This window comes from Lipomyces oligophaga (assembly GCF_038497815.1).
Source record: "Lipomyces oligophaga strain CBS 7107 unplaced genomic scaffold V1516scaffold_3, whole genome shotgun sequence".
Lineage (NCBI taxonomy): Eukaryota > Fungi > Ascomycota > Lipomycetes > Lipomycetales > Lipomycetaceae > Lipomyces > [Lipomyces] oligophaga.
The window spans coordinates 921,044-946,345 of NW_027117787.1; the positions used below are offsets into that span (position 1 = coordinate 921,044).

Below are 25,302 nucleotides of genomic sequence, written 5' to 3' on the forward strand. Positions count from 1 at the left end.
AGCCCAGGGTTAGGCGTTTCTAGCACTGACCACAGATGAGTGCTCGTTGTCTTTTACTTATTGGAGGCAGCGAACGGGAATTAGAGCAAGGTCGATTTGCCTGAGCAATTCCGATATTTGTTCATCGAGCACATTGAAAGATCTCGAGATAAGCACGGTTTGGGATAGCCATGGAGACCGACTACGTGTCAATCGAGGCCACGGCTATGGATGGTCCAGCGATTGACCCAGCTGCAACTAGTCTGCTGAAAGAGCCACTACCTATTGTAAAGACGCGTTTTCCGGTTGTATGTCTATCTGACTTGAACGGGGATGATAGTTTTGTGAAGATTAACATGTATTTACAGGCAAGAATCAAGAAAATCATGCAGGCTGATGATGATATCGGCAAAGTCGCTCAAGCTACTCCGGTAGTTGTGTCCAAGGCGCTGGAACTATTTATGATTTCTCTTGTCCAAGGTGCGTGCGACCAGGCTCGCATGCGCAACGCACGCAAAGTATCTCCTGGGCATCTTAAGCAAGCAGTTATGAATATCGATAAGTTTGACTTTTTAATCGATACCGTATCCAAGTATCCAGACCCTGTTGCTGTCACAGCCCCTAGTGAGCGTTCGACGGGACCTGGAACAGGGACGGGCCGTGGTCGCCGACGAAAGAATCATGAAACTGAATGAACAATTGGAAATTAACTAGAACCGCGTATTGGCTTGAAATGGGGGACCTGCCAATGCAGATTTCGATTACTGATTACACACTCATATTTTCTCCCTTCTCTTACCTTCCACCCTTCTAATAGGGAGATCATATTTTGACAGATTGTACGATATATCAAACTTTGAGTTGGCGTCCCGGGAATTGTATTGTGCCATGTACATATAATACGAATAAACTTGAAAGCATGAATAATCAACGCTTTGAATATTTTGTACATATCTTTCATCCACATGTTGCCGAATTCGGGAACACAAAATATTGCACACCTAACCCTCTCAGCGTAGTTTTCAGTATACAATATATCTGAGACCGCCACCCGCCCACAATTTCTCGCCATCTGTCTTTGTTTGCTTGCTCGTCTGCGCATCTCCGATCTCTTTTCCAGGCGAATTCACGCGACAGATTGTCGTGATTGTCCGACTTAATTCGTGCATATTGGAATCTGTGTTGTCTATTTGTTGGATTAGTTGACTTTTTGTTATTTAGTTGGGTTTTTGATTCCATTTGATAGAGGCGCGACGTCGACATCACAGGAAGAGACCACCGTCCTTGTGGCTCTACCAGCGTACTTCCTTTGTTCGCTTCTTCTGTCGTGGACAAGATGAGTGGTGCCGTGTTTCCTTATTCTTCAGCTCCGCTGAAGACGATCAAGGAGGTACGAAATGCTTGATGGCTTGATTGGCGATCTACGTCTTGTTACTAACCAAGATAAACAATACAGATCCAATTTGGTCTCCTGTCGCCTGAAAAAATTGTACGTTGTTTTTACGATCCGAATTGTTTAATAAATCGGGTTCTAATCATATCAAGAAAGCGATGAGCGTGGCGAAGATAGAATATCCGGAAACAATGGATGAAACTCGTCAGCGTCCTCGTGTCGGCGGTCTCAATGATTCTCGTCTCGGCTCAATTGATCGGAACTTCAAGTGTGAAACTGTACGACTCCATCCGTCACTTTTATGAACTTAATTAATCAATATTTTAGTGCGGTGAAGGAATGTCGGATTGCTGTGGTCACTTTGGTCACATTGAGTTGGCTAAACCTGTTTTTCATATCGGTTAGATTCCCTTGCGAGACCGATTTTTAAATTGCATTAACAATTACTGACCTACCTTTGCTTCAGGTTTCATTTCAAAGATTAAAAAAGTCTGCGAAGCCGTCTGTTTTCATTGCGGAAAATTGAAACTTGATGAAGTAAGCTATACAATTTTCTTGATTCTAATTTTTGGAGATTTGAAGTTTTAATTCCCTTCTCAAGACAAACACCGCCTTTGCTCAGGCAATCAAGATTCGTGACCCGAAGCGGCGGTTTCATACCGTTTGGAGTTTGTGTAAGGCAAAGATGATTTGCGAGACTTATACCTCTACAGAAGATGATGGCGATTTTGGTTCAGCGATCAAGAAACCTTCTCACGGAGGCTGCGGTAACGCTCAGCCGACAGTTCGTCGAGATGGCTTGAAGTTGTGGGGTACATGGAAGAAAGACAAAAACGATGAAGGTGAACAGCAGGAACGTAGACAGCTGAAGCCAGAAGAAATTCTCAATCTTCTTCGAATTATTTCCCGAGAAGACATGGAACGTTTGGGTTTTGATTTTCATTATGCTCGTCCTGCTTGGATGGTCATCACCGTCTTACCTGTTCCGCCTCCTCCGGTTAGACCTTCGATTGCAATCACTGAAGCTGCTCGTGGTGAGGATGATTTAACTTATAAGCTCGCCGATATATTGAAGGCTAATGCTCATGTTCGTTACCATGACCAACTTGGTGCTCCCCAGCATGTTATCAACGAGTTTGAGTCTCTGCTGCAGTTCCACGTCGCAACGTATATGGATAATGATATTGCAGGCCAGCCTCAGGCTCTTCAAAAGTCCGGTCGCCCTGTTAAGTCAATCCGAGCTCGTTTGAAAGGTAAAGAGGGCCGCCTTAGAGGTAATTTGATGGGTAAGCGTGTCGATTTCTCTGCTCGCACAGTTATCAGTGGTGATCCAAATCTTGCTCTTGATCAGGTTGGTGTTCCTCGAAGTATCGCTCGCACTTTGACATACCCTGAAATTGTTACGCCTTATAACATTCAACGACTCACTCAGCTTGTTCGTAACGGTCCCAATGAACACCCTGGTGCTAAATATGTGATCCGTGACACTGGGGAACGCATCGATTTACGCTACCACAAGAGAGCTGGTGAGATCACGTTGCAATATGGTTGGAGAGTTGAGCGTCATATTGTTGATAATGATCCTGTTCTTTTCAACAGGCAGCCCTCTCTTCATAAAATGTCGATGATGGCTCATCGTGTTAAGGTTATGCCTTACTCAACGTTCCGACTTAATCTGTCCGTTACATCTCCGTACAATGCTGACTTTGATGGAGACGAAATGAATCTTCACGTTCCACAGTCGGAAGAAACTCGAGCCGAGTTGATGCAGATCTGTGCAGTCCCTCTTCAGATTGTTTCACCACAATCAAACAAGCCTGTCATGGGAATTGTACAAGATACTCTCTGTGGAATCCGAAAAATGACCAAGAGAGATACCTTTCTTGGTTTTGACCAAGTAATGAATGTCCTCTATTGGGTTCCTAATTGGGATGGAGTTGTTCCTACACCCGCTATTCTTAAGCCCAAGCCTTTATGGACTGGCAAGCAAATGGTGAGTATGGTCATACCTAAGGGCATAAATCTTCAGAGATTTGATGATAAAAACACTCTTCTCAGTGTGAAAGACAATGGCATGATGATTGAAAATGGAGAAATTATGTATGGTGTTGTTGACAAGAAAACTGTCGGTGCCACTAGCGGAGGTCTGATTCATACCATCATGAGAGAGAAGGGAGCATATGCGTCTCGTGATTTTATTGGCGGCGTTCAAACCGTAGTGAATTACTGGCTTTTGCACAATGGGTTTTCCATTGGCATTGGAGATACTATTGCTGATACGAAAACTATGTTGAACATTACAAACACAATTTCGCAAGCTAAACGTGAGGTTCAACAAATTATTCTCGATGCTCAGAATAACAAACTACAACCTGAACCGGGTATGACACTTCGTGAATCTTTTGAACAGAAGGTCAGCAAGGTTCTTAATATGGCTCGTGATTCGGCTGGTCGTTCAGCTGAAACCAGTTTGACGGATGCGAATAACGTTAAGCAGATGGTTGTCGCCGGTTCCAAGGGTTCATTTATCAATATATCTCAAATGTCTGCTTGCGTCGGTCAGCAGATCGTCGAAGGAAAGCGTGTGCCTTTTGGATTCTCTTACAGAACTTTGCCCCATTTCACTAAAGATGACTATAGCCCTGAGTCCCGCGGCTTTATTGAAAATTCATATCTGAGAGGATTGACACCGCAGGAGTTTTTCTTTCATGCTATGGCGGGCCGTGAGGGTATCATCGATACTGCAGTAAAAACTGCCGAAACTGGATATATTCAGCGAAGATTAGTTAAAGCTCTTGAAGATGTCAGTGTTCAATATGATGGATCAGTGCGGAATTCGTTGGGCGACATTCTTCAGTTTGTTTATGGAGAAGATGGTTTAGACGCAACCTTTGTTGAAAAGCAAAGTATTGATTCTATGTCGGGTTCAGATGATCGTTTCGAACAGCGTTATCGGATCGATCTTATGGATAACAAATTCAGTCTTCGACCATCTCTGCTCGAGTGTAGCAATGAGATTATTGGTGATGTTGAGGTCCAAAGAGTTCTTGATGAAGAATATGATCAACTGAAGGGCGATCGAGAATTTTTACGAAGCTTCGTCTTCAAGAACGGTGAAGATGCCTGGCCTTTACCAGTAAATATTCATCGTATCGTTCGCAATTCTCAACAGATTTTCCATTTGGATAGGTCCAAGGCTAGTGATTTGACACCGACGGAAATAATTACAAAAGTTACTGAGTTGTGTAAGAAATTGATTGTTGTTAGAGGTAACAACTCTGTTGTACAAGAAGTTCAGGAGAATGCCACTTCTCTGATGCAGTGCTTGGTACGATCTCGTTTGGCGTCTAAACGAGTCTTCGAGGAATATCGACTTAATCGCGCAGCATTCGATTGGGTTATCGGTCAAATTGAAGCGCAATTTGCTCGAGCTGTGGTTGCTCCTGGCGAAATGGTTGGTGTTATTGCAGCACAGTCGATCGGTGAACCTGCTACGCAAATGACTCTGAATACCTTCCATTATGCAGGTGTCTCATCGAAGAATGTTACTCTCGGTGTTCCCCGTCTCAAAGAAATTCTTAATGTTGCCACGAATATCAAGACTCCTGGTTTGACCGTCTATCTGACCCCAGAGTATGCTGAATCTAGGGAAATGGCGAAAAGTGTTCAGAGTGCAATCGAGCATACAACTCTTCGAACTGTTACTGCTGCCACTGAGATTTACTATGATCCTAATCCGAAATTGACGGTTATAGAAGAGGATTTAGATACTGTTGAGGCATATTTCAGTATTCCGGATGAACACGTTGAAGAGACAATTCACAAACAATCGCCTTGGTTGTTACGTTTCGAACTTGACCGTGCAAAGATGCTTGATCGTGAATTGACCATGAGTCAAGTTGCAGAAAAGATTATCGAAGAGTTTCAGGGAGAAATGTTTGTTATTTGGTCTGAAGACAACTCCGAAAAACTGATTTTGCGTTGCCGCGTGATTCGGGATCCTAAGGAATCATATGACGAGGAAGATACTACTTTAAAGAAGATCTCACAGCATATGCTTGATACTATTTCCCTTCGCGGTATTAGTGGTATTTCGCGAGCATTCATGCTTTTGTACGAGCCTAATGTGGCGGGTCCAAATGGAGAATATCATAAATCAAAGGAATGGGTTCTCGAGACTGATGGTGTTAATTACTCTGCAGTTATGGCAATTGATGGAGTTGACTATACACGAACATACACAAACTCATTTGTTGAGGTTTTGTCTGTACTTGGTATCGAAGCTACTAGATTGGCACTCTATAAGGAGATCTTAAACGTTATAGCATTTGATGGATCTTATGTCAACTACCGACACTTGGCTCTACTGGTGGATGTCATGACTGCGAGAGGGCACTTGATGGCAATTACTCGACATGGTATTAACCGCGCGAATACTGGTGCACTAATGCGCTGTTCATTTGAAGAGACCGTGGAAATTCTGTTGGAAGCAGCTGCAGCAGCTGAGGTTGATGACTGCCGAGGTGTTTCCGAGAATATTATGTTAGGTCAATTAGCGCCTTTAGGTACAGGTTCATTTGACTTAATGCTAGATGAGAAGATGTTTAGCAGTCTTCCAGTTGATTACGAAGTCCCAGGTGCGGTACCTATGGTGAATGGAATGCTTGGTGACGGTGCTGCCACCCCATATGATAACCGTTCTCCAATTTATGCTGAGAACAATTATCTTGGTTCTCCCGATCCTCATGCTGCGTTTTCTCCTATGGTTAATTCAGGTGCACTGGATGATCGTGGAGGATTTTCAGAGTATGGAGGAGGATTTGGGCAGAGTCCATATGGAGCAGGAGCCCAGTCGCCTGGATATAGTCCCACATCACCTTTCTCATCGTACGGAGCAACGAGTCCCAGTTCTCCGGGATTTTCATTGTCATCGCCAAGCTACAGCCCATCATCACCTAGTATTGCGGCCAGTCCCTCGTATGCGGCCTCTCCTGCGTACTCGCCGACATCGCCGTCACATTCACCCGCTTCACCATCTTATAGCCCGACTTCTCCGAGCTATTCTCCCACTTCGCCGAGCTATTCGCCCACTTCGCCCTCCTATTCACCCACTTCTCCGTCATATAGCCCGACTTCGCCATCGTATAGTCCGACGTCGCCATCATACAGCCCGACGTCGCCCTCATATAGTCCGACGTCGCCGTCGTACAGTCCGACCTCTCCGTCGTATAGTCCGACGTCACCTTCCTATAGCCCGACGTCGCCCTCCTATAGTCCGACATCGCCTAGTTTCTCGCCGACGTCGCCTTCTTATAGTCCGACGTCGCCGTCATTTTCGCCCACTTCGCCGCAGTATTCACCGACGTCCCCGACGTATTCGCCAACGTCACCGTCCTATTCGCCTACGTCACCGTCGTACTCACCTACGTCTCCTCAATATTCGCCTACATCACCTAGACAGTAGGGTAGGGGAAGATCAAATCTTTTTGTTGTTGATTTTGCGGCTGAAATTTTGAAAAAAAGAGTGAATTTGTATATGATATATTATTATTTTTTGTTGCATTTTTATGAATTTACTTTTTGACAAGTGATGGAAATTAGAATATCAAAAAAGAGGAGAAGAGATGGTAAAAATGTTTGTATGCTATTAGTTCTATATAATACAAAATAATAAAACGGACCAGACCAACGCCAGATGATAGAGGAGTTTATTGATGCAGCACAGAGATAGCTCAGCCGAGAACTTTTGTTTTTTTCGATTTCTTTTTCGATTCGACGGTTTTCTTATAATCTCTCCAGTTTGTAATTCTGTCATCGCGAGTATCTTCCCAAGCTTTCTGGTGATCTCGCTTGCGCTTTCGCAGTTCGATTTCAGATTCCTGCTTTTCGCGATCTCGACCTTCTTGCTTGAGAGCGGCGTTAGCGAGCCGTCGTCTTCTAAGCTCCGTATCGACGAGCAAGGACTTCACTTTTTCTTTCCAGTCAATGAGAAACTGGCGAGAATTCAATTCCGGATTGGAGGCCGACCAGCCACGTTGGCGCATGAGTAGACTTCTAGCATCTGCAAAAATTTCGTCGAGTAGGGCGCGCTTGTCGTCATCTAGTAATTCGGAAGAAGCCTTTTTTAGCCGATTGAAGGCGTCAGGTGCATCGGGATTGGAGGTCTTGTCCGGATGAATCAATAGCGACTTACGACGATACTGCGCCTTGATGTCGGTGGAGGGACAACCGGGAAGTAGATCCAAAATCGAATATGAGTCTAGGGGGAAACACGCCAGAATCCGCGCAATCTCGGAATCTTTATTGAGCAACAGCGATTCTCGTGATAGTAAAGCATCGATTTCTTCTTCAGTCTGTGCCATTTTGGGTTCTTTATTGATTGCTGGTTGTTAGAAAACTATACATGAAGCTTTTAGTACGTGATAATGGAGTTGGTTGATATGTACACGTGACTACGTTTTTAATTCCTCTCATTGAAATCCAAGACTGAACTCTACAGTCAAATACATTTGGAGCAAGAAAGATGTCTTTGGAAGGAATCTCGACAGTAGCGATCATTGCAGCTCCGCTAATAATTCCTAGAGTAATTTCATATTTTAGCAGAGTACGGAATGGCTCGCTACGCTCAAGGTCGGCGATAGCAATAGAACCGATGTCAACGACAATTCTGATCTTCGTCTCGCTGTTCATTGCATCAGCCATCGCGCTATTAGTGCAGTCGGCAACCGAATTTGATTTACGGCCTGGATCTCTATTTTCAACAAATCTTTTTACGAAGAACGGAATTCTATCCCTCGAAACTATTACGAAATCGACGCTGAACCGAATTTTCAGGGAGTCTAGAGTTGCAAATGGTGTCTATTTGGCAAATTTGTTTGCGGATAAAAACGTCCGATACTTATATTCGGTATATGGACCGGACGCGACAATGACTTGTAAATGGTGTATTACTACCAACGGAGGGTCGGCTGACGCACTCAATTGTGGCATTTATATCCTTCCCAGTATACTGTCGCCTATATTACTTCATATGCTATTGGTTGGAATAGTTACCGGTCATCCAAAATTGAGAGACGCAAGATTATGGCTGGAGGGACTTCATATCTTGACTGGTATCTATGTGTTGAGCTCTTTTTTTCGTGCTTCGTTGTCGGGTGGGAATGGATCCCAGAAGTGGATCTATTGGACGATTTTGAAAAATCGGAATACAGCTCTTATCATCGTCGATTTACTCACCGCTGGAATCACATATCTCGCAGGAACAAACCGGCTCACACTATTTGGCAACCAGCAATATGAGGCAGACATAGCACAGCAGACTCGCGAGAGAATCATGAAATTGTTCGAATCGAGTCGAGCACGGGTCAGCGCTACCGCAAGTAAAAGTATCGGACTATTCCAAGTCGAAATGGTTACTCGCTTGGTTCCGGATAACAAGAAATGTGATTCCTCACGTCTAAGTTCAAGATTGAACGAGTATTGGAGCCAGATTTCAGAAGGTCAAGCCAAATTATTTCAAGATCCGAGGATTACAGCAAAAATAGAGCAGTTCAAAGCAGAAAACAAGCGAGTTTACGACGATATTGTTGCAAGAGCGGACGAGTTTGCGGATCTGATTACTAGAAAAAATAGTGTTTAGTTTGCATCATTAAATAGCGAAAATAAAATCTCGTTCCTTGGGATCACCTTGTACTGCTCTCCACTTCCGAATTCAGCATCAATTGTAGGAATAGCGAGAGATTTCGCACAAATCGGATCATAAATCACAGGCAAGGTAGATAACACCTTTGCAGGTACTTGCTCGAAAAACTGCCGATAGCGGATCCGATGCAACGATTTGTATTTGAAATATGTAATATCGCTCGCCGAAAGTGGCTTGATTACCAAAGTTTGGTGCAGTTGCTTGCTCGTACAAGAAATCCAAAAACGATGATCCCATAATATAGACTCATTGTTGGTTGTTATAAATCCAATTGGAATACTAGATGATGAAAACGGCTGACGACTGAGCGACCATGACAGTCCATCAATAGGATTAAACAAAACTCCACCAAACGTGAGAGGCCTGTTGTTACCAGCTAGCAGAGTGCGCAGGAATCGAATAACTTTCCATGAAGGGATGTCCTTAGAGTCCGTCGCGGAAACAATACCAACAATTGTCTTAATGAGCGATATCATTACGTCGGAGTCTGCATTTAGATACCTGGGGTTATCTATTTTCCAAGTGACAGACCCTGTGCCGGTGTCGTATTTCAATTCACCAGATTTGACGAGAGTCTGCAGAATCGAACGACACTCAGTCCGTACGAATTTCCTACGAACTGACACGGTGTGCAGAACTGTCTCGATCGAAGATAGCCGCAGAGCCTGCGGTAGTTGATCTTGGTGAGCAATCAAGACACGGACAGCATTTCGAAGAGTGAACGAGGGATCTCGATTAGTTGGATCGTCGAACCAGGTGACATTCGCAGCCCGGCAAACGTCATAGCTGAAATCTTTCGGACACGACAACAAGGGTCTGATTAGGCGAAGGTTCCCGCCCAAGGGAAACGTTTCTTGTGCACATGGGACCGCGGCACCAGACCGCGGAATGACGCGCAAACAGGACGACGAACGACGACGGAGCAGGTTCATGAAAAAAGTCTCGATGTTATCGTCAGCCGTGTGAGCAACGGCTAAGGTATCTATTCCATCCGAATGCATGGCTCGGATGAGCGCCGAATAGCGTGCACGTCTCGCGAGCGTTTCTGGAGCAGAATCTAATCGCGCTAGATCTGATGGTGACCAGGTGAGCTGCAGTACCGAGTGCGCCGAAACACCGATCTGGTTTAGCAGCACATTGGTCACAGCTGCTGCCTCACGAGCGGACTCGGGACGCATGGCATGATCAACCGTGTACGCATGAATGCAAATATCAATGACTGCCCTGTTCAGCACAGAATATAGCTTGAGAAGCACAGCGAGCGCGACTGAGTCCACGCCGCCCGAGACAGCGACGGCGAGGCGAGTAGGACGAAGACCTGGCTGAGGAGCAAGAACAGACAAGTCTGTCGAAGACCGACCGATTGCAACAGCTGCAGCCGTTGCGGGTCGCGATAAACCAATCGAGGCAGTCAAGTCTGCGGAGAAACGCGTCCAGAAGGGCCCGAGACGACGAGCAAAAGCGAGCGGGTCATCTAGCCAGACCATATCATTGCGCTTGCTGATCTGGCCGGTGACTGCGCGGATTGCCAGACAGATCTGAATTAGAGAACTGCAGAACAGCGATCGAAAGACAGTATTTTTACGGCTATATATACTTACGCGTAATAAATGATAGGTTGAGTGAGTAGTTACGCGAGAGCGTGAGAGTGGAGTGCAAGGTCGCCGGCGTAAAGCTGTCTGTCTCCAAGACAGACAGCAGCGAACAGAAGCTAAACGATAATCCGATGCGGACCAGCGACTTCCTGGTCGAATCTGTGTCGCGGACGGGCGGCGGGCGTCGGGTCGAGTCGACACAACGGATCTGGCCTAAAGGAGTTCAAGAACCGAAAGTTAAAGACCGGCGTGGACTAGCGCGAAAAGTCAGAACCAAAGTTTGGCCTGGCGGGTCGTGAACCAGCAAAGACCGCCCAGGTCTCTCGTTAGTATCTTTAGGGTGAGATGCAAGTACAGTATACGAGTAGTTGTTTTGATGAGGGACAGACAAGCCCCAGCGGGAGTACACAAAAAATAAATAACAGCAAATGGACAGAAAAGTTATTTGATATACCATCTTCCGCTAGTCTGCAAGCAAACGACGATTAATGGCTGATTGTTGGGATTGCATTTCCTCTCAGGTCAGACGCAGCTTGAAGCTGAATTTGCGGTTGATATCACCATGACAGCGCGGGTGGGTGGGTATCTGGCAGCGCAGCGCTGGTGGTCTGTAGTCCGGTGGTATTGGCAGAGAGCGGTGTGCGGTGACATACAACTGCACCCAGTAGCAAAACAGTAAAAGAAGACCGTAACCAAACAGTAACAGGACAACCGGCGGGCGCTGCTCCAAAGCCGTGGTCAGTCAATGGGATGTCATTCCCTCTCGTCTTCCTCTCCTGGGTTGGTCCAACCGAGCGGCCGAGGGACCGAGGGTCCGACTTAATTAGATTGGAAATCAGGTCTTGTTCCTCATCTTGGTTCTTGTGTGGATCAGGTTTTGTGCACTTGTTCTCCGGCTGCTCTGTCGTCTGCGCGCGTTCCCATTCCTGCTTCTTCTGCTTCTGCTGTTGTGTCTGTCTGTTTTTGTATCTGCTCTTGCGTCTTCTTGTGCTCCTGGCTTGCCCTGTTCCAGCCTGTTCCAGCTCCAGCTCCTGCTTCTGCTCGGACTCGTTCGTGCTTCTTCCTCATTCTTCTCTGTCGCAATTGTTATCCTCTTTCCGCTCATCTGCTCTCTTGTCCTGCTCTTTTGTCCTGGCTTGCCCCGTCCCATCCTCGCTCGTTGCCCGGTCCTTTTCTGCCCCGCCCCTCTCCCCTGTCGCTCTCGCTCGCTTCCTTGGTTATATACGACTCGTTATCTTTCAAATTCCATAATCCCGTTGGTCTTGATTGTCTTCGGTCATGACTACTGCTGTCCTTGTCTGTTTCTTCCCGTCTGGAATTCGTTCTTAAAGCTGGTCTTTCTAGCCACCTGTCTCTCGTTTCGCTCAAAATTCGATTTCCTTTTCGCTTTTTCTCCCTTCGCAAACCTTCGACCGTCTTCTGCTCCTCTTTGGCCGTTTGAGCTCGCTCTTCTCTTCTGTCGGCACGGCATATGTGCAGTCCTCCGCAACAGCAACAGCAGCCTCCTCCGTCGACTCCGTCCTCCAGCTCATCTCAGATTCCTGGTCTTGATAATAGTAACACAAATACCGTTCGAGTAGAAGCAGATCAGAGTCTGTCTGCTTCTGTTTACCCTCCTCCCGGTAGTTCTGGCGTTCCTCTCGTGCAGCAATCTCCTTCGTATCCGCCGTTTCAACCTCCCCAATATCCTCCTCCTCACTCTTCCCAATATCCGCATCATCAGCAACAGCAGCAACAGCAACAACCGCATCAGCATTTGCAGCATCAGCATCAACTCCAGCATCAGCATCAACTCCAACTCCAGCACCAACATCACCTACAACATCAACTTCAGCTCCAACCCCCAAACCAGCTTCAGCTCCAACATGTGCCTACACCGCCTCCTCCACCTCACCAATCTCTTCCCTCGCTGTCTTTAATGATCCAGTCAATCTACAATGATCCGTCCAGATTTGACCGTCTCCCGCTCACTCTTCCTCCTCCTAATTTTTCGCAGTCACCTCTGAACCCAATCTATTCTACCCCACCTCCGCCCGAATATTTGCCAACTCAGAATGTTCTTGCACTAGCTAGCCCCTCTACTACAGCCACGCAGACATCGCCGCTTCCCCAGCACCAGATAATCACGATTGGGTCTACTTCGTCGTCATCCGTCTCTCCTCCTCCTTCTCTGGCTCGTCCACGTGGGGGATCTAAAACCCAGGTGGTCACGGCTTGTTCAAATTGTCGCAAAGCGCATCTTGCCTGTGATAGTAAGCAGACCTCCCCTGACGATTCAATTTTTTATTCTCAGTATTTTTGCCCATATATTTGGTCGCATATTCTTTTTCTGACTTTGTCGGCGACCTTAATCCTGCTCCTTTCTCCCTTTTTCTGTCTTTCTTGCACTCAATGTCTTGCCCATATCCACCTGGTCGTCCATACGCCGCGATCAAGCCCAACTCGGTCTAGCGCCAGGAACAGGCCCAACCGGCTAGTAGGGCAAGAATCGAGCATTCGCACGATATATGTTTGAAGAAAGACAAATTGGGTTTATGGATTTTTGGATTAAAGAAGATTTAATATTTTAAGCTCAGATTAGCAGAACGCATAGCTAACCAAAAATAATTTTTAGTTCGCCGTCCTTGCTCAAGATGTGTTGCTCTGGGCAAACAAGCCACATGTTTCGATATTCAGCATAAGAAACGAGGTCGACCGCGACTTCGCGCTGATTATGCTACTCCAGCTATTTCGAACGCGGCAGCGTTTAGTATGTTTGCCTTGCGATCGAGAGTGCCGCCGGACGTTTCTACAGGATCTGTTGCTGCTGCTGCAGGTTCAGATGGTCGGCTATCATTTCAGCAGCAACCGAACTCTGGTTTGCAGCAGCAGGAGCAAGAGCGACAGCAGAAAAATTCAAGTCAGTCAACTCGAGAGCAAATATTGCAAACGAGAGCGGGTGAGTCGTTTACGAAACGTTTAGTGCTTATAGCTGGTGCCCGACCTGTGCTGCCGCTGTTTGCTCATTATGGAAGGCCGCAATGGCTGACTAGAATGCACGCACACCTACTTTCTGAATCAGACACGGTACACGACCTGCTAGATGAGGATGAAGCGCAGATGGCGCGACTCCGGTCGATTATTATGAATGGAACCGCATATCGACAAGACAGCAACGATAAGAATAATAGCGATGAAATTGAAGGAGAACAGGGTTATGACGAACTGGCCGGTAGTGCGATTCAGCAAGTGATCGACGAGTGGAGAATTGCCGAGCTTGCGGACACGGAAGATCTGAGAGGATTACTGGAAGAAATCCCGGGATTGCCACATTTGTTTGAGGAAATTGTTTCCTTGCGGTACGAAAAAACGTCGACTTCTGATCAGCAGCAGAATTTGCAACAGCAACAAGAACGGTCTGGATATGAGAATGAGAACGAAGAAGAAGACGAGGAGGAGGAACAGGAAGAAACAGAAGAACAAGAGGAGGAAGAGGAGAGGAGGAAGCGATTACGAATAATTGGTCATGAAGGACGAATAAGAGTTGGAGAGCGAACGTTAGGATATATTTTGATAGTTGTCGAAGAAGACGGACAAGAAAAAGTTGGTGGGGAGGATGAGGACATGGTGGATGTTGAAGAAGAGGAAGTCAAGAAAAGCATTAAGTGAAAAAGTGTACAGTGAGGTGGATTTGGTTGGTTTACGGTAGCCAATGATTTAATTTCATTCTGACCACGACATCGCGACAAGAATCAAGAATCTGTTTGACTGAACCAAGGATACGATAGGTTTTGAATATAAAGCGCAGGATGGGGGAACAGAGATTTTTGAGGATGGACTGTGTTTTGTACAGACAGCAGCATGATTTTGGGGAGTATGACTATGTAAATAAAGTCTAGAGGAGAACGAATTGTACGATGGAAAGAGAGAGAGAACAGAGAATCCTTTGTGAGGATAGGATCACGGAGGAAAAGTCTGGATGACTATTTTTATGTTACATAATATTTGTTCAAAATTTGTGTATATTGTATATTGTTGCATGTTTGTGATATATATATTCGTACATATATATGATATCATAAATATTATGTAATTGTTGAGCATTGGTGGGTAGTCGAGCGAGAACCGACAATAGACGACATTAGACGACATTAGACGACGAATTTAAAATTGGACCAAAACATGGATATGACCCAGAGCGACACAAAAGAAGCAAGTGGATGACATGTGCCTGTAGCCGAGCTAGTGTGTCGAATCTGAGAGGGAAGGGAGAGTAGATGGATGTATTTGTCTACTCGGATTCGGAGATGTTGTGGGCAGGACGAATAAAAAATCCATGATATGAATTTGCTGTTCTACGTATGCTGTGTGAAGTAGTGTACTACGATTGCACTACTCAAGACTAGCCGGATGATCTCTTCATCAAGACCAGATTGCGAGGATTGCGACAACAGTAGGGACGGTCGTTGGTTCGGTATCCATCTCCCCACTTTAGTATGAAAGCGGGAGGCAGGAGGCGGGAGACAGGAAGCAGGATGCGGGAACGAGACAATAAGCGCGCACACCTTCCTGATCCTGATCCTGATCATGGCTTTGGGTCATGGTCCTGGTCCTGGTCCTGGTTCTCTGATCCCGACTTCTTGTTGACGTTGAGGATGTCACTTTTGCGAGAGTTCCAGACTTTGTGTCAATTTGAGTTTTTGAGTTTGAGGCCAATTAGTGCGGGATGGATGCGAATTAGTGCGGAGGAAATTAGTGCGCGGAAGGAAATAGTGCGGACGGAATTACTTTTTGTTCTCTTGCAGCTGCGAGAATACTGGAGAACTGGAGACCAAAATCAGACGACAGCAACGTCTACGATATCGACAGCTGCAGGCGATTCAACCTGCCAACTAACGTTGTCCGCCGCCGGTTCTGCTGCTACGGGCCGTGTTTTTCGTTGGATGAGCTGGTTGTCAGGCTGCTTGTTGTCGTTTCTGTGTCTCGTGTCTTTCGGATTGTCCTTTGTCTGGTTCTAGCTTTGCACGTTACGCTCTGCTGACCGCCGACTGCCGACTGCGATTGGGCCGGGCTAAGAGGTTCCCAAACTAAACTCTAACTATAAGACGAACCGTAGAAGCAGTGCAGGATTACCGCTTTACAGCAGCGTACTGCCGTACAATTTCTATCGGCTAAGAACGGACAGCCCGACAGTCAGACAGCCCGCCGATTATGGAAAAATTATGCATAGGCTATACATAGATATATATCAAATATACATATATATTTGATATATATTTCGAACTATTCCGAGCCAGAAAGCCTGTTTGTATCTCGATGGGGTTTTCTTTCCGACTAGTCGCATAATTAGGCCGACGGGGTCTACATTGCGGTTGGTATAACGAACAAATGGATGGGCCGTAACAACCGCCGGACAAACCGCAACTCCAGATACTCCAGATACACCAAATGCACCTAATGCACCCAAAAACAAAACACCATCAACAGAGTAAACACCAGATCTTCCTCGGCTCTCAAGACTAATCTAATTACCTCTCCAATTTCATACATTTCCATTCCAAGCATCACGTCCAATCCTGGCGCATCGACCGTACTTCTCAGAACCCAAATAAAAATAAAAAACAACCTTTCGAAACTTAATCACAGAATAGCGCGTCCATTCCCCGTAACTACCTTCCTACTTCATCCTCGCCAGCCACCAAAACATCAAAACAGAAAAATAAAACAAATTCAAATAGAGTAAAACACATCCCTGGCTACCCGTTCTTCTGCCTTGCCGCCCCTTACTGCCTTGGCTTAGCTTCTATCCGCAAGCCCAAACCAAACCAAACCGAACCAAAAGTCAAACCAAAGTCCAAACCAAACTAGACGAAAATCCGGATGTCTCGTACAACGAATGCGATCTCGTCGGCGGCCATCTCTTAACTTGGCGGTCCACCAGTCGACCTGCCAGTCGGCTTTGTGCTGCACGACTTCGCTCATTCTCGCTCGACGTATCTACTATTGTTTATCAGCGCGGATGTAGGAACAGCAGCCAGAAGAGAAGCAAGAAGGGGCGGGTACAGTACAGGCTGGCCTTCTTGTCCACTGGTTCTCTCTCTATCCTCGGGTCCAAAAAAGTCAACTCATCGTTCGACATAACTTCTTCGTCTGCGCTCGCGCACGCACACGTAAAACTTGGAGCCGGGGCTTGTTGTTTTGTTTTTGTTGTTTTGTTGTTACCCTTTTTGTCTTCTCGAACCGAACTACCGGAACCCGACCACTTTCTGCCCGCCCTGTCGGACAGTGTTCTTATATTTCAAGTATTTTCAAATTAGTAACTTGCTTAACAGCAATGCACTATTACTAACTAACTACATAAAATGATAGTGTGCGCGTTTCCACAGTCGTGTTTTACGGCCGCCACGCTCCCCTAGGTATTCCGTATCTCTTCTAGTTTCCATTCGCCATTTGTCAGTCTCCGCCCGGCCACTCTCCTTACCTTCATATTGCGCAGAGTGCGCGTACCTGCATTCCGGTCCCTCTGGATCTTGACATATGAATCATGATATCATCTTGCACCATTTGCTTCCCAAAACGATTGGTCGACCGACCATTCAATACCTCACACTCTGCCCCCAAGGTTTCTGAAGAACATAAATAAGAAAATACAGAGATAATTCAGCGAAAAGTAATTTATTAGTCTTGTATATTATAATCTCAAACCGTAACCACACTATATTTATCCATGGAAAATTATAATCGGCTCTCAACCATAGCCACCGGTCTCTGGCTCGCCGTCTCCGGCCAGATCTCCGTCAACGCATCCCAAATTGATACCAGATACACAAACGTCAGCTCGGCTCGCACGTCTTCCGGCATATCATCCTTCTCGACGTCTTTGCGGTTCCGCAGTGGAAGCAACACTCGTCGCACTCCCGCACGGTGAGCTGCCAGGACTTTCTCGCGGATCCCGCCGACTGCCAGTACGGCGCCTCTGAGTGTCATTTCGCCCGTCATCGCCACGTCCGCGGCCACTGATCGGTTCGAAAGCAACGATACAATTGCGACCGTCATTGCCACTCCCGCAGAAGGTCCATCTTTGGGAATCGCTCCCGCAGGCGCATGGATGTGCACATCGTATCCGGCTAGTGGACTCGCCAGCGCAGAGTTAACCAACCCCAGTTCGACACTATGCGCCCGCACCCACGTAACCGCAAGCGTAGCACTCTCTTTGATAACTCCTCCAAGATTACCTGTTAATTGAAGCCCACCACCTCCAACTCCTTGTCCTCCAGACCGTTCCACTCCCGTCCCGTTCGCATACTTTGTAGCCTCAATCAACAATATCCCTCCATTGCCTGATCCCATGTATGCAAGCCCTGTAACCACTCCGGGCGGTGCCAGCGTGCTTCCACCAGGTGCATTCCCATCATTTACAAGCTCTGTATCGTATTTCTCCACCCCCAGATATCTCTCAACGTCGCCTTCTTGTACAACTGGATTATACTCTTCCAGCATCTTCATGTCCTTGTCTTCGTCTCCTTCCTCTCCCAGGATATTCGCATACTCCACCGCCTTCCCACGGCATACCGTCGCTATCTCCCGCTCCAGCGAGCGCACACCCGATTCTCGCGTATAACCCGTCGCAATCTTCAATAGTGCCTCATCTGTGACTTGCACCATCTCCGGCGACAGTCCATTTGCAATCGCCTGCTTAGGCACAAGATACTGTTGTGCTATATGTTTCTTCTCCAAATACGTATAGCCCGACAACTCGATGATCTCCATTCGATCTCGCAGCGGAGCAGGAATCGTGTCCAGCGTGTTCGCAGTCGCTATAAACAGCGTCTTGCTAAGATCCATAGTGATCCCTCCAAGATAGTGATCGTTGAATGCGTGGTTCTGCTCAGGATCCAAAACTTCTAGCATTGCCGCCGATGGGTCACCATGGAAATCCGTAGCTCCAAGCTTATCAATCTCGTCAAGCAGCATAACCGGATTCACCACTCCAACCTTCCGATAACCTTGCACGATCAGCCCCGGCATCGCACCAACATATGTTCGCCGATGTCCGCGGATTTCAGCCTCGTCTCGAACACCTCCAAGACTAATCCGATGGAACTTGCGACCCAGCGCAGTCGCAACACTTTTCGCAAGCGATGTCTTGCCTACTCCCGGCGGACCAACCAGCAATAGAATGGGCGCTTTTTCAATCACACTTGTCTGTTGTCCACGACTTTTCAGCCGGATGACAGCAAGATATTCTAATAACCGTCTCTTGACAGCGTCCAGACCATAATGGTCTCTGTCCAACTGGGATTTGGCCGCTCGAATCGCATTTCCATCGATCTTATCATCTGTAGCTGTTCGCCACGGAATTTCGGATAAAGTCTCCAAATACGTTCTGCAAACTTGATATTCTGCTTGTGTAGGATGCATTCGTTTTAGCCGTTTCAACTCACGCTGCACAATTCTATCCGCATCAGGACCGAACTGCGCGGCCGCTAATTTCGCTTGTAAATCTACTAGTTCACCATCATCATCTGCATCATCTCCATCCTGTTCTCCAAGTTCTTGACGGATTCTGTAATTTCAGTTAGCTTTGCCAATTCTACCACTCATCCAGATCCACTTACGCCTTGAGTTGCTGTCGAAGAAGAAAATCACGCTGCTTCTTGTTAAGATTGGTATCAACAGAAGTATTAATCTTCTGCGAAATCTTTATCATCTAAGTCAAAACGACGAATCAGTAAAAATCCCAAACATCTCAATCATAAACCCACATTTATCTGCTGGGAGAGTAGCTCGATCGCCTTCCCAAGTCTCTCAGTGGACTGCGTTAAACTGAGTAAATCGATTTTATCTTGGACAGATACATCAAGCGTGAAGACCAGCAAGTCGGCTACTTTTAAGGCTTCCTGGAAACTAGAATGATTGACTAATCCTTCCAATCTTCTCACTGCTCTAGCACTTGCGCCGACCAACGGTGTAGGTGTGGTGCTAGCATTTGGATTTGGATTTGGATTTGGAATAGAATTCGGTGATGGCGTGAAAGACCCTGACTTCAAAAATGATACTAGTTCGCGGGCAAGCCGTTTAAACTGCGCAACTAATGTATATGTCGATACGTCAGATGATTCCAAAACTAATAGATGCGTCAGTCGATATTTCAATTTCGCATAGTATCAGCTTAATTCATACCTGCTTCTTTGACGTGTACAACATCGACTACAAAGTACGGTGCTCGCTGAGTAACCGATCGGAACGAGATTCGTGATAAGCCTTCCAAAATGACTTGAACTCCCCCAGAGAGTGATCTTTCAATGCGAACGATCCGCGCTAGACATCCCACGGACTGATCAATTTCAGTTAGCCACGAGTCCATATCAAAAATTCGAGATGACATACGTAAAAGGGTACTGAAGAGTCATCCTTATTGATTATCGCCTTATCGCCACTCTCCTGATCAAGAGAGGTCGACGGAGTCTTGCCGTCGGTGATTAAAAGCGGTTTCGAGGTTTTATCCTTCGATTTATCGCGCTCTAAAGAATCTCCCTCTGGATTCAATAAAGTGAAGCATGCAACTAGTTGTTTATTCCACGAATCCAAAGCGGAATGACTGTTCGTAACGGGCGAGGATGAAGACGAAGTAGCCTTCATAAGTGAAGACACTAGTGCCGAATTTTCAGCACGTAACAGCGAAGGCCCTAAGGCAATCACAACACCTGGAAGAATAACTATTGGCTGCTGTAGCAAGATAACAGGCAAGTTAGTTGGTCTCGAAGCCATAGTGAATCACGCGATATCGTGTGCAACAGATAATCCTCAAGAACTACTTCCGCGTGCAGACAGTGCCACTACTAATATAGAACACAGTTGTTGGTAATTCAGGCGAGAACTAGCAATTAGAATCCAATCCAAGCTCAAGGCTTTGGATCCACAAAACTGATAAAATCCCAGATCAACTCCCTGGTGAAACTCGTCTTCGGTCCGAACATGGTCCAGGCAAGCGGAGTAGTGGAGCTCATGCTAATTGACGCCATGGTAAGGCACGTGCCATCGTGGGACTACAAGCACGGATGAGTTAGGTATAAAAAGGCAGTAAACTAGTGTCCAAAATAGCAATTGGGACTTATTTCTTGAAGCGGAAGGTGGAGCTATGACCTTAGTGAATCACATTACTGAACTAGCTTATACAAGGAGCATAATATTATACTAGATTTTATGATACGATTTCCTGCTGATGGAGAGATTCTATCGAAGGATATCCGATTCTGTAAGACGACGTGCCATCGATAGTCTGACCGTAGCCTCGTTTAGATGGCAATCTTGGAGTCTGGTCTTCCTCTTCTTCTTCGGCGCTTAGTGCTCTGCCGAGGTCGTCTGCTAACGTCCGGCCAGATGATACTTTAGACTGATTCAGTTGTGCAGATTCGCAATGAATCTCGACGTCATCACAAGTCGACCATTTATCCATTATAGAGCTCACAGACGATGCTCGACGAATATTTACTGTTTTATCCACAAATGCGCCAATCTTTGGTTCTGGACTATCATAGACTCTATCGAACCTAACGCCATCAAACTTCTATCCAGAATGTTAGCATATGAACCTGCGTAGATTATTCAAAAATCGACCACATACAAACTCTGGCGTAAACTCGCGCTGAATAGCCAAACACACTTTCACTTGACGCCACTCCTGGCCTTCCTCCATTGCAGATACGGACAGCCGAGGAACTACTATTCTGCCTGCATGAACCACTCGACGCGCAACTCCATCTGTGGTCCAGTCACGCTCTATGTCTGAACAGACATAAAGGTCTGGGACTAAAGTCTCTGGAAAAACAGAATGACACAGAACATCCTTACAGTACATACGAACTTTGGGCTGCCGTTCTGGATCTGCCATGGGATATAGCACAAGCTCTTCTAATTCGACCGAAAACGTTACCCGACCAACTAGAGACTTCGCGGCCGATCCCAATATTGCATTCGCATCATACACTCCAGGAGCTAGCCGCATCTTGCGATAAATATATATCCTGTCCCAATTAGCTTTATCAAAATTAAGAGACTGCACAGCAACAGCTCACCATAGATCAGCGGCTCGGAGGTCAGCTGGTACTGGCGTTGTAAGTTGATGGGAAGGAGGCTCCCATCGAAGAAACATCATCCAGCACTTGGTTTCGTTCTCTTCGAAAGTCGAAGTTGCCCGATTTTTTCCATCTGAGATATCACTTTCGAAAAATCTGGAAAGTAGAATATACGAACTTTTCCATTCATCAGCAAGCCGACTTATAGATTTTGTGCGTCTAGCAGGATTGAAACGTCCAATCGCCTTCGATGCATATTTGACTCCTTCGCTGCAATACTCTTCTTTGATTCGTGAACGCCAGAAATTAGGTGTCCGAATGGAGTTCAGAAACGAGTTGCAGACTGATTCAAAGGCCGGAATGTCGCGCGGAGCAAGATACAGTGCTATCATCTCCAGTAGTTCAGGTGGGAGCGATTGAACATTCATCGTGCGTTGAGGACAGACTAATTGCGTACGTGTGAAAAGAAATGAAATTGCTAAACAGTTCTTTATACATAATATGAAATGGTGAAACGTATGGAAGCATGGCTGCCTTTTAAATCAATCACTTGAATCCTCCAGACAGGTTTTCCGATAGCTGAGGTTATGACGAACTCCTGTTGGGAGTGCCTGATTGGGAGAATTCAGCCATGTGTGTATCAAAGAGCACATCCCGGATAGGACCTTGCTGGTCGGCAAAACCTACTAACAAGAAGTGTAATAAGTGTGCAGAGATTAGACAGTTTTGGTGGATGTAACGTTGAATAAAGTGTAATAGATGCAGCTACTGTGATGATGTAGTAGAGAAAGCCGGTTCGGTTCATTGAAATGCACCGCCAAACACCGGAAAATGCAGGAAAAATATCGATCAGTATACATCATAGTTGCGGTATACTAAAAATTTTGAATTAAAACTGCAAGTATATCACTTCCAGAATGTGGGATATAACAGATATGCTAATTAAGTTGCAAGTTTGTCCTTCCGTCGCATATTCTTTACGAGATCATCGACCCAAGTATCTCGCTCGCTCTTCTTGGACTTCGATTTCAACTTTGATCTGGACTTTGATTTTGCTTTAATATCCTTCTCAATTTTTATCTTTTTCCTATCATGCTTGCTCTGCTTGCTAATTTTCTTGTCCTTTTTGGTGTCTTGTTTGCTTGTCTTCGTCCCTTTCCGACTGATAATAATTTCTGACCGAGTTGCTATTGTCTCATTTGCCTCTAAGCTTTCAATATTTACCTCCCTATTTACAGAGGTAGACTCAATTGCCGGTGTAGATTCTAAGGAAGAACTCTGTGAACCAATAGACCCTTCAAGGCCCTGTCCTCTCACAAACATGCTATACAGTTTTGAATTCTTCGCAGCACGGATAGTAGCCAACGACTGCTCGTGCTCCTTTGGAATTTTCTCTGAGAAGACATCCAAGGTCTGTAATTGTCCATCAAATACACGCTCCCACCATGTTTCAGTGTCGAGCGAACTATTTCCTAGTCCTTTGGTGTCCTTCTTATGATGCACTAGAATTGGTCGCGCTATACTACCTTTCTTAAATCCTGTTCCGGGAGTCCAGCCATACGAAACGAGATAATCCGTAGAATTCATTGCTTTAACCTCTTCGACGTCATAAATCTCGTTGTTTCTGCCCAGGTCTGAGAGAAAGAAGTTCTGCGTAACTACTTACAAGTACTGTCCTCAGACTTTTTTCTCGGAGTTGGGACATAACGAATCCACGTGATTGCAGCGACTCTATAGAGCAAGGCAAAGGCTTATCTTGAGAGGCAGATGGTGATGATTCGCATATGAAAAGAAGACAGATGACCGGCAAAAGAATGAAAAATGACTGAATTTGGAGGATTTCCTCAGTTGAAAGCATTGTTCTATGCGACTTTCCACCCGACAGAAGGAACCAAAGTCGTCCATCAAGTTCCGCCAGGCAGTGTCGGGAGATCAGACGACGACTCTGCGAGTTCACATCCACTGTTTGAATTCGAAGCAATCGCCAAATACGTTGTTCCTCGGACGGAACTGTCTAATAATGTTACTACTATATGTGTCAATAACAGTCGAGTGGTTTCGTATCCGGTTCATATCACAGGACAAAGTTATGCGCGGAACCAGTTTCTATTCAATTTCTGCTTTGTATTTGCTAGGGGGGCAGATGTTTCTTCCTATCTACCGGTAGTGAAGAAGCTTGGTACGATGTTTGAAGCGCTGGAGGAGCAGGGGCAGATTCTATCCAGTGCCGAAGGTGAGGGAAGAGTACGAGTGATCATTGATCAAGTATACGAGGATCTGAACAATTATTGTGAATGTTTCATCCCGATCGACGAATCTAACTCTGTAAACATCAAATTATTTCCCTTACACCGCGCTCCGCCAGCTATACAGGCCTATGATGTTCCTTTGAGTACGGTCAGATTGCAGACAGTCATGGATGTCAACTGGGATCCGACAATGGAGAAGATTGTCGAGTATATAGATGGGATTAATTCTGTCCGTCGGATCGCTTCTCTGGCAGACACGGATTATGAGCTGACGAGACGTTGTATTCAACATTTGATTTACTACAACTGCGTGATTTTAATTGAGAGTTTTCGCTTTTCGAACGTGTATGCGGCAATGCCCGAGATTACATTGTTTGTAAGCGAAGAAGGAATGGCAGACGAATGCCGGAATTACGTTGCCTCAAGGAGTCCGAACGGGGCTGGTGATCACAAAGTATCCGACCTGAAAAGTACTTGTGATTTACTAAGTCTCTATTGTTCTTTACATAGAGGGCAGACGGTGAAAGATTGGTATATAGAACACACAGAAGAACTGAGAGGAGTGGATATTCGGCGGTTTATTTCGTTTGGAGTTATCAAGGGTTTAATCTATCGAATCTACGATTATCCTGTTTTGATTGACGCTAAATCTCTTGGACGAAAAATACGCGAAAGGGGACGTCGACGAAGACGAGCTGAAAGAGAGGGAGTGCACGCCAGCGATATGGAAGAGGCCGATGCCGATGCCGATGCCGAGGGCTATCGAGATGAGGAGGAAGTTCACGACAAAAACAGCATAGATATTAAGGAAGAAGATGAATTAATGAGAGATAAACTGGCGAGAGTTATCGCAAGTCGACGACCGAAACATCTGGATAAGATCTGCCTGAAAATGGAGATGACAGGCGAGCAGGTGATCGGGGAAATCAGTAAATATGGGGAAGTGTCCATTGTACGAGCGTAGCTTTTTCTGTAATTTTAGGTAAATAATTTATTAAGTAAATTAAATTATTCGGATCATTTAATTTAATTAATCTTTCAAATATATAATTCTAATCAAATCAATTGAATGTAGTGCTGTCTGCGGTAATCCCGTTGCCGTCGTTCTCAAGTGCTCTGGCACTCCTCGGCAATGCTACACGTATCTAACATCACAATATCTATTCCGCAACTAATTTTATGTTTCAATACAAATTACCGATTCTAAACCAATTAATTGTTCTACGTACAGTTTCTCTATCGTCACACATCTGTTCACATGTTATTCGCTCTTGCCGGCTTCCAGCCAGTCCCACTCACGCTCGCTCACACACAAGCCCAGCCGGAC

At 45.8% G+C, this 25,302-nt stretch overlaps 9 protein-coding genes across 9 annotated transcripts; 4 read left to right on the plus strand and 5 right to left on the minus strand.

The window, feature by feature from the left end:
• The first annotated feature begins 202 nt into the window (after nucleotides 1-202).
• On the plus strand, nucleotides 203-1,076 carry V1516DRAFT_673230 (DNA polymerase epsilon subunit C). Its single transcript, XM_066921864.1, has one exon. The coding sequence runs from the start codon at nucleotides 207-209 to the stop codon at nucleotides 672-674; it is 468 nt and encodes a 155-aa protein (XP_066778118.1). The 5' UTR covers nucleotides 203-206; the 3' UTR covers nucleotides 675-1,076.
• Nucleotides 1,076-7,054, plus strand: V1516DRAFT_673236 (DNA-directed RNA polymerase II subunit RPB1). The gene is made up of 6 exons (XM_066921865.1): nucleotides 1,076-1,369; nucleotides 1,436-1,468; nucleotides 1,525-1,650; nucleotides 1,700-1,772; nucleotides 1,839-1,909; nucleotides 1,974-7,054. The coding sequence occupies exons 1-6, from the start codon at nucleotides 1,316-1,318 to the stop codon at nucleotides 6,834-6,836; spliced, it is 5,220 nt and encodes a 1,739-aa protein (XP_066778119.1). The 5' UTR covers nucleotides 1,076-1,315; the 3' UTR covers nucleotides 6,837-7,054.
• V1516DRAFT_673238 (uncharacterized protein) lies at nucleotides 7,002-7,773 on the minus strand. Its single transcript, XM_066921866.1, has one exon. The coding sequence runs from the start codon at nucleotides 7,732-7,734 to the stop codon at nucleotides 7,105-7,107; it is 630 nt and encodes a 209-aa protein (XP_066778120.1). The 5' UTR covers nucleotides 7,735-7,773; the 3' UTR covers nucleotides 7,002-7,104.
• Nucleotides 7,774-8,839: 1,066 nt separating this feature from the next.
• On the minus strand, nucleotides 8,840-10,990 carry V1516DRAFT_276660 (PP-loop family-domain-containing protein). The gene has a single exon (XM_066918831.1). It carries the CDS (start codon nucleotides 10,559-10,561, stop codon nucleotides 9,008-9,010), a length of 1,554 nt encoding a protein of 517 aa, XP_066778121.1. The 5' UTR covers nucleotides 10,562-10,990; the 3' UTR covers nucleotides 8,840-9,007.
• A 1,040-nt stretch (nucleotides 10,991-12,030) lies between these two features.
• V1516DRAFT_276703 (uncharacterized protein) lies at nucleotides 12,031-14,731 on the plus strand. The gene is made up of 2 exons (XM_066918832.1): nucleotides 12,031-12,921; nucleotides 13,284-14,731. Exons 1-2 carry the CDS (start codon nucleotides 12,141-12,143, stop codon nucleotides 14,315-14,317), a joined length of 1,815 nt encoding a protein of 604 aa, XP_066778122.1. The 5' UTR covers nucleotides 12,031-12,140; the 3' UTR covers nucleotides 14,318-14,731.
• Nucleotides 14,732-17,306: 2,575 nt separating this feature from the next.
• V1516DRAFT_673247 (Lon protease C-terminal proteolytic domain-containing protein) lies at nucleotides 17,307-20,662 on the minus strand. Its single transcript, XM_066921867.1, has 5 exons — nucleotides 20,039-20,662; nucleotides 19,832-19,985; nucleotides 19,414-19,775; nucleotides 19,267-19,358; nucleotides 17,307-19,214 (listed from the first exon to the last, which is right to left on the minus strand). Exons 1-5 carry the CDS (start codon nucleotides 20,417-20,419, stop codon nucleotides 17,384-17,386), a joined length of 2,820 nt encoding a protein of 939 aa, XP_066778123.1. The 5' UTR covers nucleotides 20,420-20,662; the 3' UTR covers nucleotides 17,307-17,383.
• Nucleotides 20,663-20,852: 190 nt separating this feature from the next.
• Nucleotides 20,853-22,154, minus strand: V1516DRAFT_663598 (uncharacterized protein; the record flags this gene model as incomplete). The annotated part of the gene is made up of 3 exons (XM_066920525.1): nucleotides 20,853-21,218; nucleotides 21,276-21,675; nucleotides 21,727-22,154. 3 exons carry the CDS (start codon nucleotides 22,152-22,154, stop codon nucleotides 20,853-20,855), a joined length of 1,194 nt encoding a protein of 397 aa, XP_066778124.1.
• A 598-nt stretch (nucleotides 22,155-22,752) lies between these two features.
• On the minus strand, nucleotides 22,753-23,313 carry V1516DRAFT_615798 (uncharacterized protein; the record flags this gene model as incomplete). Its single annotated transcript, XM_066919339.1, has 1 exon — nucleotides 22,753-23,313. A coding segment is annotated over one exon (561 nt), but the record flags the coding sequence as incomplete, so codon positions are not given.
• Nucleotides 23,314-23,511: 198 nt separating this feature from the next.
• Nucleotides 23,512-25,020, plus strand: V1516DRAFT_673251 (nitrogen permease regulator 2-domain-containing protein). The gene has a single exon (XM_066921868.1). The coding sequence runs from the start codon at nucleotides 23,548-23,550 to the stop codon at nucleotides 24,937-24,939; it is 1,392 nt and encodes a 463-aa protein (XP_066778126.1). The 5' UTR covers nucleotides 23,512-23,547; the 3' UTR covers nucleotides 24,940-25,020.
• Nucleotides 25,021-25,302: the final 282 nt, after the last annotated feature.